At 36.2% G+C, this 12083-nt stretch overlaps 9 protein-coding genes across 9 annotated transcripts; 7 read left to right on the plus strand and 2 right to left on the minus strand.

Annotated features, from left to right (window-relative positions):
• The first annotated feature begins 7 nt into the window (after positions 1–7).
• LOC145274094 (glycolate oxidase subunit GlcE-like) lies at positions 8–1078 on the plus strand. The gene has a single exon (XM_080127271.1). The coding sequence runs from the start codon at positions 8–10 to the stop codon at positions 1076–1078; it is 1071 nt and encodes a 356-aa protein (XP_079983397.1).
• LOC145274095 (glycolate oxidase iron-sulfur subunit-like) lies at positions 1075–2340 on the plus strand. Its single transcript, XM_080127272.1, has one exon. It carries the CDS (start codon positions 1075–1077, stop codon positions 2338–2340), a length of 1266 nt encoding a protein of 421 aa, XP_079983398.1.
• A 1130-nt stretch (positions 2341–3470) lies between these two features.
• On the minus strand, positions 3471–4112 carry LOC145274097 (putative DNA endonuclease SmrA). Its single transcript, XM_080127273.1, has one exon. It carries the CDS (start codon positions 4110–4112, stop codon positions 3471–3473), a length of 642 nt encoding a protein of 213 aa, XP_079983399.1.
• Positions 4113–4155: 43 nt separating this feature from the next.
• LOC145274098 (5'-nucleotidase SurE-like) lies at positions 4156–4902 on the plus strand. The gene has a single exon (XM_080127274.1). The coding sequence runs from the start codon at positions 4156–4158 to the stop codon at positions 4900–4902; it is 747 nt and encodes a 248-aa protein (XP_079983400.1).
• Positions 4903–5016: 114 nt separating this feature from the next.
• Positions 5017–5604, plus strand: LOC145274099 (protein-L-isoaspartate O-methyltransferase-like). Its single transcript, XM_080127275.1, has one exon. It carries the CDS (start codon positions 5017–5019, stop codon positions 5602–5604), a length of 588 nt encoding a protein of 195 aa, XP_079983401.1.
• Positions 5605–5663: 59 nt separating this feature from the next.
• On the plus strand, positions 5664–5984 carry LOC145274100 (2Fe-2S ferredoxin-like). Its single transcript, XM_080127276.1, has one exon. It carries the CDS (start codon positions 5664–5666, stop codon positions 5982–5984), a length of 321 nt encoding a protein of 106 aa, XP_079983402.1.
• Positions 5985–6060: 76 nt separating this feature from the next.
• On the plus strand, positions 6061–7041 carry LOC145274101 (FAD:protein FMN transferase-like). Its single transcript, XM_080127277.1, has one exon. It carries the CDS (start codon positions 6061–6063, stop codon positions 7039–7041), a length of 981 nt encoding a protein of 326 aa, XP_079983403.1.
• A 95-nt stretch (positions 7042–7136) lies between these two features.
• On the plus strand, positions 7137–8183 carry LOC145274102 (N-acetylmuramate/N-acetylglucosamine kinase-like). The gene has a single exon (XM_080127278.1). The coding sequence runs from the start codon at positions 7137–7139 to the stop codon at positions 8181–8183; it is 1047 nt and encodes a 348-aa protein (XP_079983404.1).
• Positions 8184–9253: 1070 nt separating this feature from the next.
• On the minus strand, positions 9254–10063 carry LOC145274103 (small-conductance mechanosensitive channel-like). The gene has a single exon (XM_080127279.1). The coding sequence runs from the start codon at positions 10061–10063 to the stop codon at positions 9254–9256; it is 810 nt and encodes a 269-aa protein (XP_079983405.1).
• Between the last annotated feature and the right edge of the window lie 2020 nt (positions 10064–12083).

Genomic DNA, 12083 nt, shown 5'->3' on the forward strand with positions numbered 1-12083 from the left:
ATACGACATGGATGATTTTACTAAAACCCTACAAGCCACTCTCAATCAGGCAATAAAAGAAAATCGCACGTTGCGTATTTGTGGAGGTGATAGCAAGAATTTTCTCACCCCAAATGCATCAAGTGAAGCTCAATTGATTTCAACACAAGCCTATCAAGGTGTTGTGAGTTATGAACCCACTGAGTTAGTAATTACTGTTAAATCAGGGACAAAGTTAACAGAGCTTGTGGGAATTTTAGACGATAAAAATCAGCATTTAAGTTTTGATCCCCCTCTATTTTCTGAAGAAAGCACAGTAGGAGGTATGATTGCCTGTGGGATAAGTGGTACTTCTCGACCTTGGAAAGGCTTAATTCGTGATAGTTTATTAGGATGCAAAGTACTTAACGGCAAAGCAGAGGTGATGCACTTTGGTGGACAGGTTTTTAAAAATGTTGCAGGTTTTGATTTATTTCGTCCGCAAGCGGGTGCTTGGGGGACATTAGGGATTGTGTTGGAGCTTTCATTAAGGGTGAATCCAAAACCCAAACAAACACGTTATTTTTCTTACCAATGTTCACAGCAAGAAGCATTTAAATTGATGCAAAAATACCAACAACACCCTCATCCCATCAGTGGTTTATGTTGGTATAAAGGCGTGCTACAATGTCGCTTAGCTGGTTTTCAATCAGCAATTGAGTATTCTATTTCTCAGCTACATGAACTGCAAGAAACACCAGAGAGTGAAATATTTTGGCAACAACTTGCAAGGTATCAGTTATCCGTGATGCGAGAATCTTCTAATCAAGGGTATTATAAACTCTATACACAATGTAGTAGGCCTCTCATTCCTGAAGCCCCCGTTACGTTAATTGATTGGGGTGGTGCTATCCGCTGGTACGATTCAAGGCAATTACCCATACAGCAATCCCATCTATCGCAATACTGTTCGCATTATGAAAAATGGTTATCACCCCCGTCACCAACCGGTATTATCTACTCACCAATGAGTACTGCCATTTGGCAACTTCATCAAAATATACGTCATGCTTTCGATCCACACAAACTATTTAATCAACATCTTTTCCAATCTCGATGAAGTCATCTTTACATGCTATTTTTAGTGATACCAAGCAGGGCAATCTTGCACAAAGCATAATTCAAAAATGCGTGCATTGTGGTTTTTGTAATGCCAATTGTCCAACGTATCGCTTAACAGGTGAAGAACTGGATGGACCTCGTGGGCGAATTTATCAGATTAAAAATTTATTAGAAGAAGGCGAGGCATCTACCAATGTGCAACGACATCTTGATCGGTGTTTAACCTGCCGAAGATGTGAAACCACTTGCCCATCTTCTGTGCAATATAGCCGATTAATGGATATAGCCAAGCATTTTTTAGAGCCACGTTTAAAACGCCCATTGTCTGCTAGAATACTGCGCACATTACTATTGTGGTTGCTTCCGTACAATAAGCGATTGTATCCTTTTATACGTTTAGGCATGTTTCTGCGTTCAGCGATGCCATCATGCATTGCTCAGCACATTCCAATTAACGAGCAAACATATGGGCAATATGGGCAGAAAAAACATTCAATGCCTAAGAATCCAATTGCCACTGTCATTTTGCCATCTGGCTGTGTTCAATCTGTTGCTAAACCGCAAATCAATGAAGAAACCATACAATTTCTACATAAATTAGGTTATCGTGTTGTGCCTACTGATACGGGCTGTTGTGGGGCTTTAGCTCATCATATGAGTGCCAGTAAAATCACCAATCAGCAACTTAAGCACAACATTCAATGCTGGTATGAAATACTCATGGAAGCAGAGCTAAACAAACATCCTACCTATATCGTGATCACTGCTTCAGGGTGTGGAGCGATGGTTAAAGATTATGCCTATGTGATGCAAACCAGTAATGAATCGGAGGAATGGATACAAAAAGCACAAATAATCAGCGATGCTTGTGTCGACTTAAGCGAACTCATTACGCCACAATATTTACAATCACATCTACAGCAAAATAATGTTAAAGAGCCTTGCAAAATTGCCTACCATCCCCCTTGTACGCTACAACACGGGCAAAATAATACAGGGAAAGTAGAAGCCTTATTGAAAACAGTGGGTTATGAATTATTACCGTTTGCCGATAGCGATCAATGTTGCGGTTCAGCAGGTACTTATTCTCTTTTCCAACCTAAAATTGCTAAACAACTCAGGAAAAATAAACTGAGCTATCTCAATGGCACAAACCCTGATATCATTGTTACGGCAAACATTGGTTGTCAATTATTCTTAGAAGGTGGAGCTAGCACACCGATTAAACACTGGATACAATTGATTAATCAAAGAATTTAATTAACTTTGTTTCTCATTTTTATTGTTTTTTGAATAACAAACAAATTAGATGTAAATGGATTAACACCTAATTGTTTTGTGTATCATTTTGGAAAAAATTTTAACATTAAAATGCATGGTTGTTATAAATTTTGATCTAAGCAATGCGGCAAATTATCATTACGGACAATTTCCACCCTCAACACTGAACTACGAAAAGAAAAGTTATTGCCCAAGCTTTTAGTCGCAACAGATGCTGTAGCACGTTATGATCAAGTATTAAAGGGTATGCATAATAGTACAATATTTTTGGCACCAATGAGAAGCCAAGAAGCGGTGGTATCATCAAGAATGGAAGGTACGATTAGTACCATGGATGAGATATTACAGTATGAAGCTAGTCGTGTTGAGGAAGGAAAAGCAGATGCTTCAAATACACGTTCTGAAGCCATTGAGACCATACTTTACCAAATAGCATTAACAGAAGCTCAGCAAGCTGTGTTATCTGGTCAGAGCATTTCCAATTCGCTTGACAGATGGATTAGAGCGGTTATATGCATATATAAATGATGAATCCTATTCAGCACTCATACGTGTAGCATTGACGCACCTTGAATTTGAAGCATTGCATCCTTTTGAAGATGGCAATGGAAGAATTGGACGCATGCTAATTACCTTGATGATGTGGAAATTAGGCATTATCTCTGCGCCACATTTTTATATCAGTAGCTATTTTGAAGATAATAAAAATCAATATATTGATGCCATGCGAGAGGTATCTGAAAATCATGCATGGGAAGAATGGTGCAATTTTTTTTACTGCGCTTGAGCAACAAGCGATGAGAAATATAGAAATTGCCGAATCAATTAGCAATCTCTACAAAGCAATGAAAAGTGAATTTGCGTCTATTTTAGCTTCTAAGTGGAGTGTGCAGGCTTTGGATTTTGTGTTTGCTAATCCCATATTTCTTAATACTAAGTTTACAAAATATAGTGATATTCCTAACGCATCTGCTGCTCGTTTCACTAGGGCATTACTGGATAGGGGGTTGTTAGTAACTATTCGAGAAGCATCGGGAAGACGTTCAGCTATGTATTCATTTGAGCCACTAATGCGTTTGATACGTGTTTAAGTTAGTAATGCTGTACTTTTATTTGCCAAGCAACACATAAACGGCACCTGTGCCGCCGTCTTTTGGCGTACAGGAACAAAATCCTCTTACTATTAAAATTTGTTCTAACCAATGTTTGATTGCCCATTTGAGAGGTGAATGGCTATCGGTACTGCGATTACCTTTTCCGTGAATAATGCGAAGGCATTGTATATCCTCATGATAGGCATATAGGAGACTTCTGATCACTTCATGTTTGGCTTCATTGACGGTGTAATGATGTAGATCCACTTCATGCTCTACTACAATGAGTCCTTTTTTTAGTTTGCGAAAAAGGGGGCAGTTAGTTCCTCGGCGATTAAATTCCAGTTTATCTAAATTTGCGTGTATTTTATTGGTATAGCCGCTCACACTATCCTCAATGCTTTCAAGTAAATCGGTAAATGTTAGAGGTACTGTTGGGGATGGAGAAACTTTAGAGATTGAATTTTGATAAATATTTTTATCAGCATGTTGTGACTGGGTAGATGGATTTTGTAAAATTGGTATTGGTGGTTGTTTTTTGTGCTGTGGTCGTGTAGGAGGGATAGTATTACTTTTTTTGATAGGGTGAACTTCTCCCACTGCTTGGCGAAACAGTTCTTCGTCGGATAATGGCAATGATTTTTTTTGCTCAGTCATCTAATCGATTTTAATCTATCTTGGTTCATCTATATTTTATTGTATGCATATTCTACTTTCTAATGATGACGGTTATCAAGCACCGGGTATCAATACACTAAGGAAACATTTATTACAAGCAGGACATCGAGTCACCGTTATTGCACCTGATCGTAATCGTAGTGCGTGTAGTAGCTTGCTTACCGTTACCAAGTCTCTCATGCCGATTGAGGTTGAGAAAGATGTATGGTATGTGGAGGATGGTACGCCTGCTGACTGTATCCACTTAGCCTTAGGCGGATTATTTGATTTTGTGCCAGATATGGTGTGTGCAGGAATTAATGATTGTGCCAATCTTGGAGACGATACTATTTATTCTGGCACAGTGGCAGCTGTCATTGAGGCACGTCATATGGATATGCCAAAAATTGCTTTTTCACTTGATGGAAATAGAGAGTATGCATTTGAGGACTCTGCTAAAATTGCTTTAGAGATTATTGAATTTGTGCATCAGCAAAAAATTAGTCAAATTCTCAATGTGAATATTCCAGCAATGACTTATGAGGAGATAAAAGGGTGGCAAATTACTCGTTTGGGTTCAAGGGTTAAATCTGCACCCATTACTTCCTCAATAAATGAGCAAGGGCAAATGGTTTATTTTATTGGCGAGATTGGACGATGCCAAGATGACCATGCAGGAACAGATTTTGAGGCACTAGAGAAAGGATACGTAAGCATTTCACCCCTGCATACAGATTTAAGTGATTATCAAATACTGCATAAGCTAGAGAACCAATTAGAAAATCATTAGGTAGAAAGTTTGATACATACACAGATACCGCCACTACTGATTGAGCGTTTTAAGAAACATATACAGCCTGCTTGTGTTGTGCAAGGGGAACTTCAGAATGCTGTATTGCAGGCGATGTTGGATGTGCCTCGTCATCTATTTGTTGATGCTGCTATGCAACACAGGGCGTATGATAATGATGCCCTACCTATTGGCTATGCACAGACTATCTCACAACCATCTATTGTGGCTTGCATGAGTGCATATCTTTATCAATCGCTTAACCAATCGCTAGGCTATTTTAACAATGTATTGGAAATAGGGACAGGGTCTGGTTATCAATCAGCAGTATTAGCTAAGTTATGGAAGCAGGTATATACCATTGAACGAGTTGAACATCTGCATCATAATGTGCAAAGTAAACATCAAAAAATCCATTTAAGTAATATTGAATATTTTTATGGTGATGGGCATTTAGGTTTACCAGAAAAATCCCCTTTTGATGGGATTATTCTCACCGCTTGTTGCGTTGAAATTCCATTTTCTTTACAAGAGCAACTGGTGGTTGGTGGAGTAATTATCGCCCCTATTGAATATCAGGACACACAAGTTTTAATGCTCTATAAAAAAAAACAGGAAGAGGGTAAGATTAAATGGCAAGAGAGCTTAATTTGTGAAGTAAAATTTGTACCTATGCTAAGTGGAGTGAGAAATCAAGCTTAGTTTTATAGTAGTATCCTATTGCATAAAAAAACTGTTGCATAAAAAAACATAAAAGAATCATGGCAAAAATTATCTATCAAAAAAATTCCGGTGAGCAAACGGAAGTGGAGATTTCTAACGGTCAAACCATTATGGAAGGAGCAGTTTATAATGGTATTAGTGAAATTCTTGCAGAATGTGGTGGGTCGTGTGCGTGTGCCACTTGTCATATTTATATTGAAGAGAGTTTTATTGATAAAGCTGGACCATTAGGTGATTATGAAGATGATATGCTAGAAGAGACAGCCAGTACAAGAAAATCAAATAGTCGTCTCAGTTGTCAAGTTCGCGTGAATGATGATTTAGAGGGAATGATTGTTTATCTCCCAGAAAATCAATAAAAAGATCTTATTTTAAGGTGTTTCATTGCCTTATACGACTCTCTTATTTTCTAAACATTCTATTTAAACGTTTAGCATGAAGAAATCCATGTCAGTATTAGCAATGATGTTGCTAATACTTCTTTCTGCTTGTTCCAATGAAGAGCAAGAGCAGATATTACACGGTCAAACAATGGGAACAACATGGTTAGTAAAATATATTGGCTCCCCGTCAATACAGCAACAGGTTATTCAACGCCATCTTGATCAGTTTAATCAAACTATGTCGACCTATATCGAAAATTCTGAGTTATCTCAGGTTAATCGTGCTCCAGTTAGACAATGGTTAGTGATATCAGATAAACTTGCTAAAATTATTCAACTTTCCTTAGAGATCAGTAAGAATACCGAAGGAGCTTTTGATATAACGGTAGGCAAGGCGGTGAATTACTGGGGATTTGGTGCAGGGCAAGAAAACATAGAGCCGACTAAACAAGAAATTGGTTATCAGTATATACGTTTAGACGGCAATCGACTGTATAAAGAAAAAAATATCTATTTAGATTTATCAGCTATAGCAAAAGGATATGCGGTAGATGAAACTGCCAAATTATTAGAAAATGCACAAATTAACCGCTATCTTGTAGAAATCGGTGGAGAAATTGTGGCAAAAGGAAAAAATAAAAAGCAACAGTTTTGGACCATAGCCATTGAGAAACCTGATCCAATGCAACGTATGATTATGCAAACGATTGAATTAACAAACCAAGCCATTGCCTCATCAGGTTCCTATCGAAATTTTAAACAAAAAAATGGTAAGATTATCAGCCACACTATTGACCCGAAAACAGCTAAACCGATCAAACATAACGTTATTGCCAGTAGCGTCATCGCCAATTCTGCCGCTGTGGCAGATGCTTATGCCACGGCGTTTATGGTTCTGCCTGTTTCTGCAAGTATCAGTATCAGTGATAAACAGAATTTTTCTACCCTTATTGTGACAGGGAAAATGGGTGATAATAGTACATTTAAAAAATATTATTCAACCCATTTTGAGCAGAAATATGTATCAAAATAAAAGATGCATATGGTTTTAACAAACGTTAAAATAAGTGAAGATTTATTGAATGAATTTTCTGTGATGTATCACTTCCCCATTTAGAATTTAAGGCAATGGTGTTAGTAAAAACTCAACAAGATCTTAGAGGAAAATTAGCCCAGCAGTGGCTAGATTCTTTAAATTGTAATTATCAATTGCATTCACCTATTGCCGATGCAAGCTTTCGTCGTTATTGGCAATTAGCAATTGATGATTGTATTTATGATAAAGTTTTATTAATGGACTGTCCTCCTGAGCAAGAAAATCTTTCACTTTTTATCGAGACAAGAAAAATTTTTGCAAAAAATCTATTATGGAGAGTACCAAAGATTTTTCAGCAAGATAACGAACAGGGTTTCGCTTTAATTGAAAATTTTGGTGATCAGCTATTTACTAAAGCTTATCAACAAGACACATCTCAAGTAACAAGCTATATAGCATTTGCGTTGAATGCTTTGATTGGCTTACAACAACAGGGAGTGAATGCACAATTAGAAAATTATGATGAGCAAAAACTACAAATAGAAATAGAAATTTTTGCTCCATGGTTTGTTAATAAATTATGTGATTACGCCTTAAGTATAAAAGAGCAAGATATACTGATTCAGTGCCAACAACGGCTGATTAGTAATATGCTTAATCAATCACAAACAATTATTCATCGAGACTATCATTCTCGGAATCTTTTATTAATTCTAGAGGAGGAGCATCAACAATTAGGCGTAATAGATTTCCAAGGTGCATTCAATGGGGCGATTACCTATGATGCCGTTTCACTGATTAAGGATTGTTATTGGAAATTGTCTGAGAAACAACAATATGAACTACTAAAAAATTATTGGCAAAACCTGTGCAAAAAAGTGGATAAAACACCTAATTGGCAAGACTTTCAACGAGATTTTCATTACAGTGGAATTCAGAGACATCTCAAAGTTTTAGGTATATTTTCTCGCCTTGCCCTAGACCATGATAAACATCATTATCTTAAGGATATTCCTCTAGTATTATGGCATTTAACAACAGCTCTAGCACAGTATCCAGAATTTTCAGATCTACATAGGCTGATCAAAAAATTAATTCTACGCCTAGAAAACCAGCAAATAAAATGGGTTGATGTATAAGGTAAATGACTAACGCATGTCTTCCCATAAATATTAAGCTAATAATACATTTATTTTGACTGCTTTGCAGAGATTTTTCTAGTTTACTTGGACGCATATCATGAAAGCGATGATAAGAAAAATACATGCCAATTAGCACCACTCCAAACCAAGGAAAAAATGGTATTAAATCTTGTGTATATTTTGGCAAATGGAAGATAGGTTGAACAACTTGATAAAGCCAACTCATGGTTAGATAACCTTGTGCGGAACCAATTAAGATTAGTATGCCAAGAATCAAAGCACTATTTGGAAAACGGCGAAAAGCCAGCCCAAGTAAACTGGCAATGAGAATAAAGTGAATGACGCCAAAATAAATCCATGAATTTGGAAACTGAAAAAAGGTCACAATAGAAATTAGAATACTGGCGGCACCTAACATAGTTACTCGCTTAATAATAGAATCTATGGAAATTTTTTTATCATGTTGCAAGTTTATACTTATTCCCACTGTAAATATAAATAATGATACGATGATATAGCGAAAAATTATCCACTCAAGCTCCTGATTTTGATTAATATTCCAATAACCAAAATAACCGTAATCATAGAAGAAATGATAAATAATCATCAACAGTACGGCAAAGCCACGTAACAAATCAATGCTATAAAATCGTTTAGTTTGTGAAGCTTCTGTCATCAATAGATTATGTAAGATTTGAATTTATCTAAAAATAATTAGTCAATTTTTTGTACAACCTTTAATCAAGGGACGATTTTATTAATTATTTCGCCGATCTGCACGTTTCCTGATTGAATAACTTTAGCATTTACCCCTCTTAAATTCAATGCTTTAGCTCTATCAGAATTAACAAATATTGCGGTATCTTTACCAAAACGTTGGACAAATTTTTTACAACCAAGGTGTGGCTCGTCAGTCACTTCAATGATTGCAGTGCCAAGTTGTAGCTGAGTTCATTCACCTCAGTTCTTTGGACAATCAATTCTAGCACGCCTTTATGCTTAGGAGATTGCTCGATTATAGGCAATTCTGCTTCTAAGGATTTTTTGCTTAAATGCATCATGTTGGTTTATTTTTGCATATGAACATCCATTTGTGGATACGGTATAGTGATATTTTCTTGATTAAAGGTGTTGTAAATGTTTTTATTCATATCAAAATATACACCCCAATAATCTTCAGCTTTCACCCAAGCTCTTATCACAAAGTTAACAGAGCTATCTGCTAGCTCCGAAACCCCAATAAATACCTCAGGATCTTGTAAAATTCTTGAGTCATCATCACAGAGTTGTTTAATAATACGGCGAACTTTTTCTAAATCATCTCCATAACCGACACCGATTGTCCAATCCACTCTCCTTTTAGCTTCAGTAGAATAATTGGTCATTGCAGAGGTTGATAAGCCACCATTAGGAATAATAATGGTTTTATTATCTGCTGTTTTTAGAATGGTATTAAAAATTTGTATTTCAGATACAGAGCCAACATATCCTTGAGCGTCTATGACATCACCAACTTTAAAAGGTTTAAATAGCAATATCATTACACCGCCTGCAAAGTTTTGTAATGTCCCAGAAAGTGCCATACCAACTGCTAAACCAGCAGCACCAAGAATAGCAATAAAAGCTGTCATTTCAATGCCGACCATACCTAACACGCTAATAATCAGCATGACCTTCAAGAGTATTTTCATCATGCTAATGAGAAAAGGCTTTAGAGAAGGGTCAGCCCCATTTTTTTGCATATTTTTATCGATGACTCCAACAATAAGTTTAATCATCCAATTACCAATAATTAATACGGCAATTGCAGTAATTAATGTAGGAGCATAAGTGAATATAATGTCAGTTGCCTGATTTGAAAATGTCTCGAAATTCATGGGGAATTTATTATCTATTATGTTTATTATGTTATAGGTTGTTTCTCTATTCTAACTGTTTTTTATGATATCAACTTTAACCTATTAATTTTTAGGTGAAATAAATGTATTAATACGATATTTGGATGAAATTTAGGGTTAGTTATTCCTTGGCAAAGGCTTCCTATAGCATAGGGGCATGATTGTAAAAAGTAGAGAATATAACAAAAAGGGAGGAGAGAAAAAATTCAAATTAACGCCACTTTCTAAGCCCCTAAATTACAAAACTTTGATAATTTATCCTAGCGTGAGATATTATTAGAATTTTCTGTCTATAGTAGCTAATGAGATGTGGATTGTCTTACTCAGAAAGTCAAATTTATGAGTTAATTTTGTGTAGACAAGAACAAATGTTGATGGATTAATTGATCAGATCAGCCAATTCTTTCTTGGTAAAACTTGTTAGGATACAATGGTTCGTAATTGTATATTTTTATCGTGAAGTTTTTAAACTAATTTCATCATCTTTGGTCGAAGTATTATTTAAATAGAGACAACTTAAAGGAAAAAATATAAGAATCAAGAAAATAAAGCTATTGATTCAATTGATATAACTAGGTGTAATTTTATCAAGTCTCTTCCTGCTATTGGTGGGGCAGTTTCTATTTCGACCAACGCTCTTTTTTCCTTAAGTGCTTATGCTACTGATAAAAAGGTTAGCTATATTCCACATGCTTCTCATTACGGTCATTTTCTTGCCGTAGTTAAGCACGGTAGAATAATTGATGCATTGTCAGTAAAAGAGATTGATGCAAAACCAACTATTATATTAACCAAGGGCATTGTTAGTAGAACCTATGATGCAACAAGGGTTAACTATCCAATGGTGAGAAAATCTTATCTAGAGACTATTGGAAAGACAGACCGCAAAACTAACTTGAGAGGTAAGGATTCATTTATTCGTGTTTTTTGGGATGTTGCACTTAATTTGGTTGCCGATCAAATTATTACTATGGCTGAAAAGTACGGCAATCAGTCAATTTTCAATTCATCCTACGGTGGTTGGAGTCATGCAGGTGTAATGAGCTATTATCTTTTAGTTAATGACAAGCATGATAAAAAATACACAGTAGGGTTTGATGAGTTTGCAAATCATTTAAGGGGCAAACCCCGTTACAACTTTCTGCCCAGCATCGCGCATCAATGAAATGTTATTAAACCCTAATAAAGAGTTTACCAAGAACGGAGGAGTTCATAAATTCCCAGATATAAGAATGATCTATAATGCAGGGGTAAATTTTATGAGCCATCAGCAAAATACCAATGAACTGATAGAGGGTTTAAATAGATGCCATACTGTTGTGAATCAAGACCCATGGTGGACAGCATCATCACGATTTGCAGATATTGTTTTACCAGCCAGTACGACACTTGAGAGAAATGATATTACCTCAGGTGGAACATATAGCAATAATAAAGTTTATGCCATGAGACAAGTTATTGAACCTGTTGGAGAAAGTCTTTCTGATTATAAGATTTTTACTAAGCTTGCAGAGAAGTTTAATCGCAGCTATCAGTTTACTGAAGGCAAGTCAATCATGGATATTGTTAAAGTATCCTATGCAAAGACGACCGCAGCAAAATCTGTTCCTTTTGATAAATTTTGGGAAAAGTGCTATGTAAAATTTTCTACTCCAAAAGAGGCATATAACTGGGTGCGTCATGGTGCCTTTAGAAAAGATCCTGAGAAAAACAAACTTCATACGGAGTCTGGAAAAATTGAAATGTATAGTCGGAAAATTGCTGACATGAAATTGGAGAGTTGTCCACCCATGCCCACATTTTTAGAGCCTTTTGAATATTTAGGTAATGCTAAAAAAGGTCAGTTGCATGTTGTGAGTCCACATCCTTATAATCGCTTGCATTCTCAAATGGCTAATGCGAAAATAGTTCGTGAAGTTGACAATATTAAGGGGCGCGAGTTTTTACTCATCAACACACAAGATGCTAAGCAAAGAGGCATTAAGAATGGTGATTTAGT

The sequence above is a fragment of the Euprymna scolopes genome, unplaced genomic scaffold (assembly GCF_053919585.1).
Source record: "Euprymna scolopes isolate OS-2025 unplaced genomic scaffold, ASM5391958v1 sca258, whole genome shotgun sequence".
NCBI lineage: Eukaryota > Metazoa > Mollusca > Cephalopoda > Sepiida > Sepiolidae > Euprymna > Euprymna scolopes.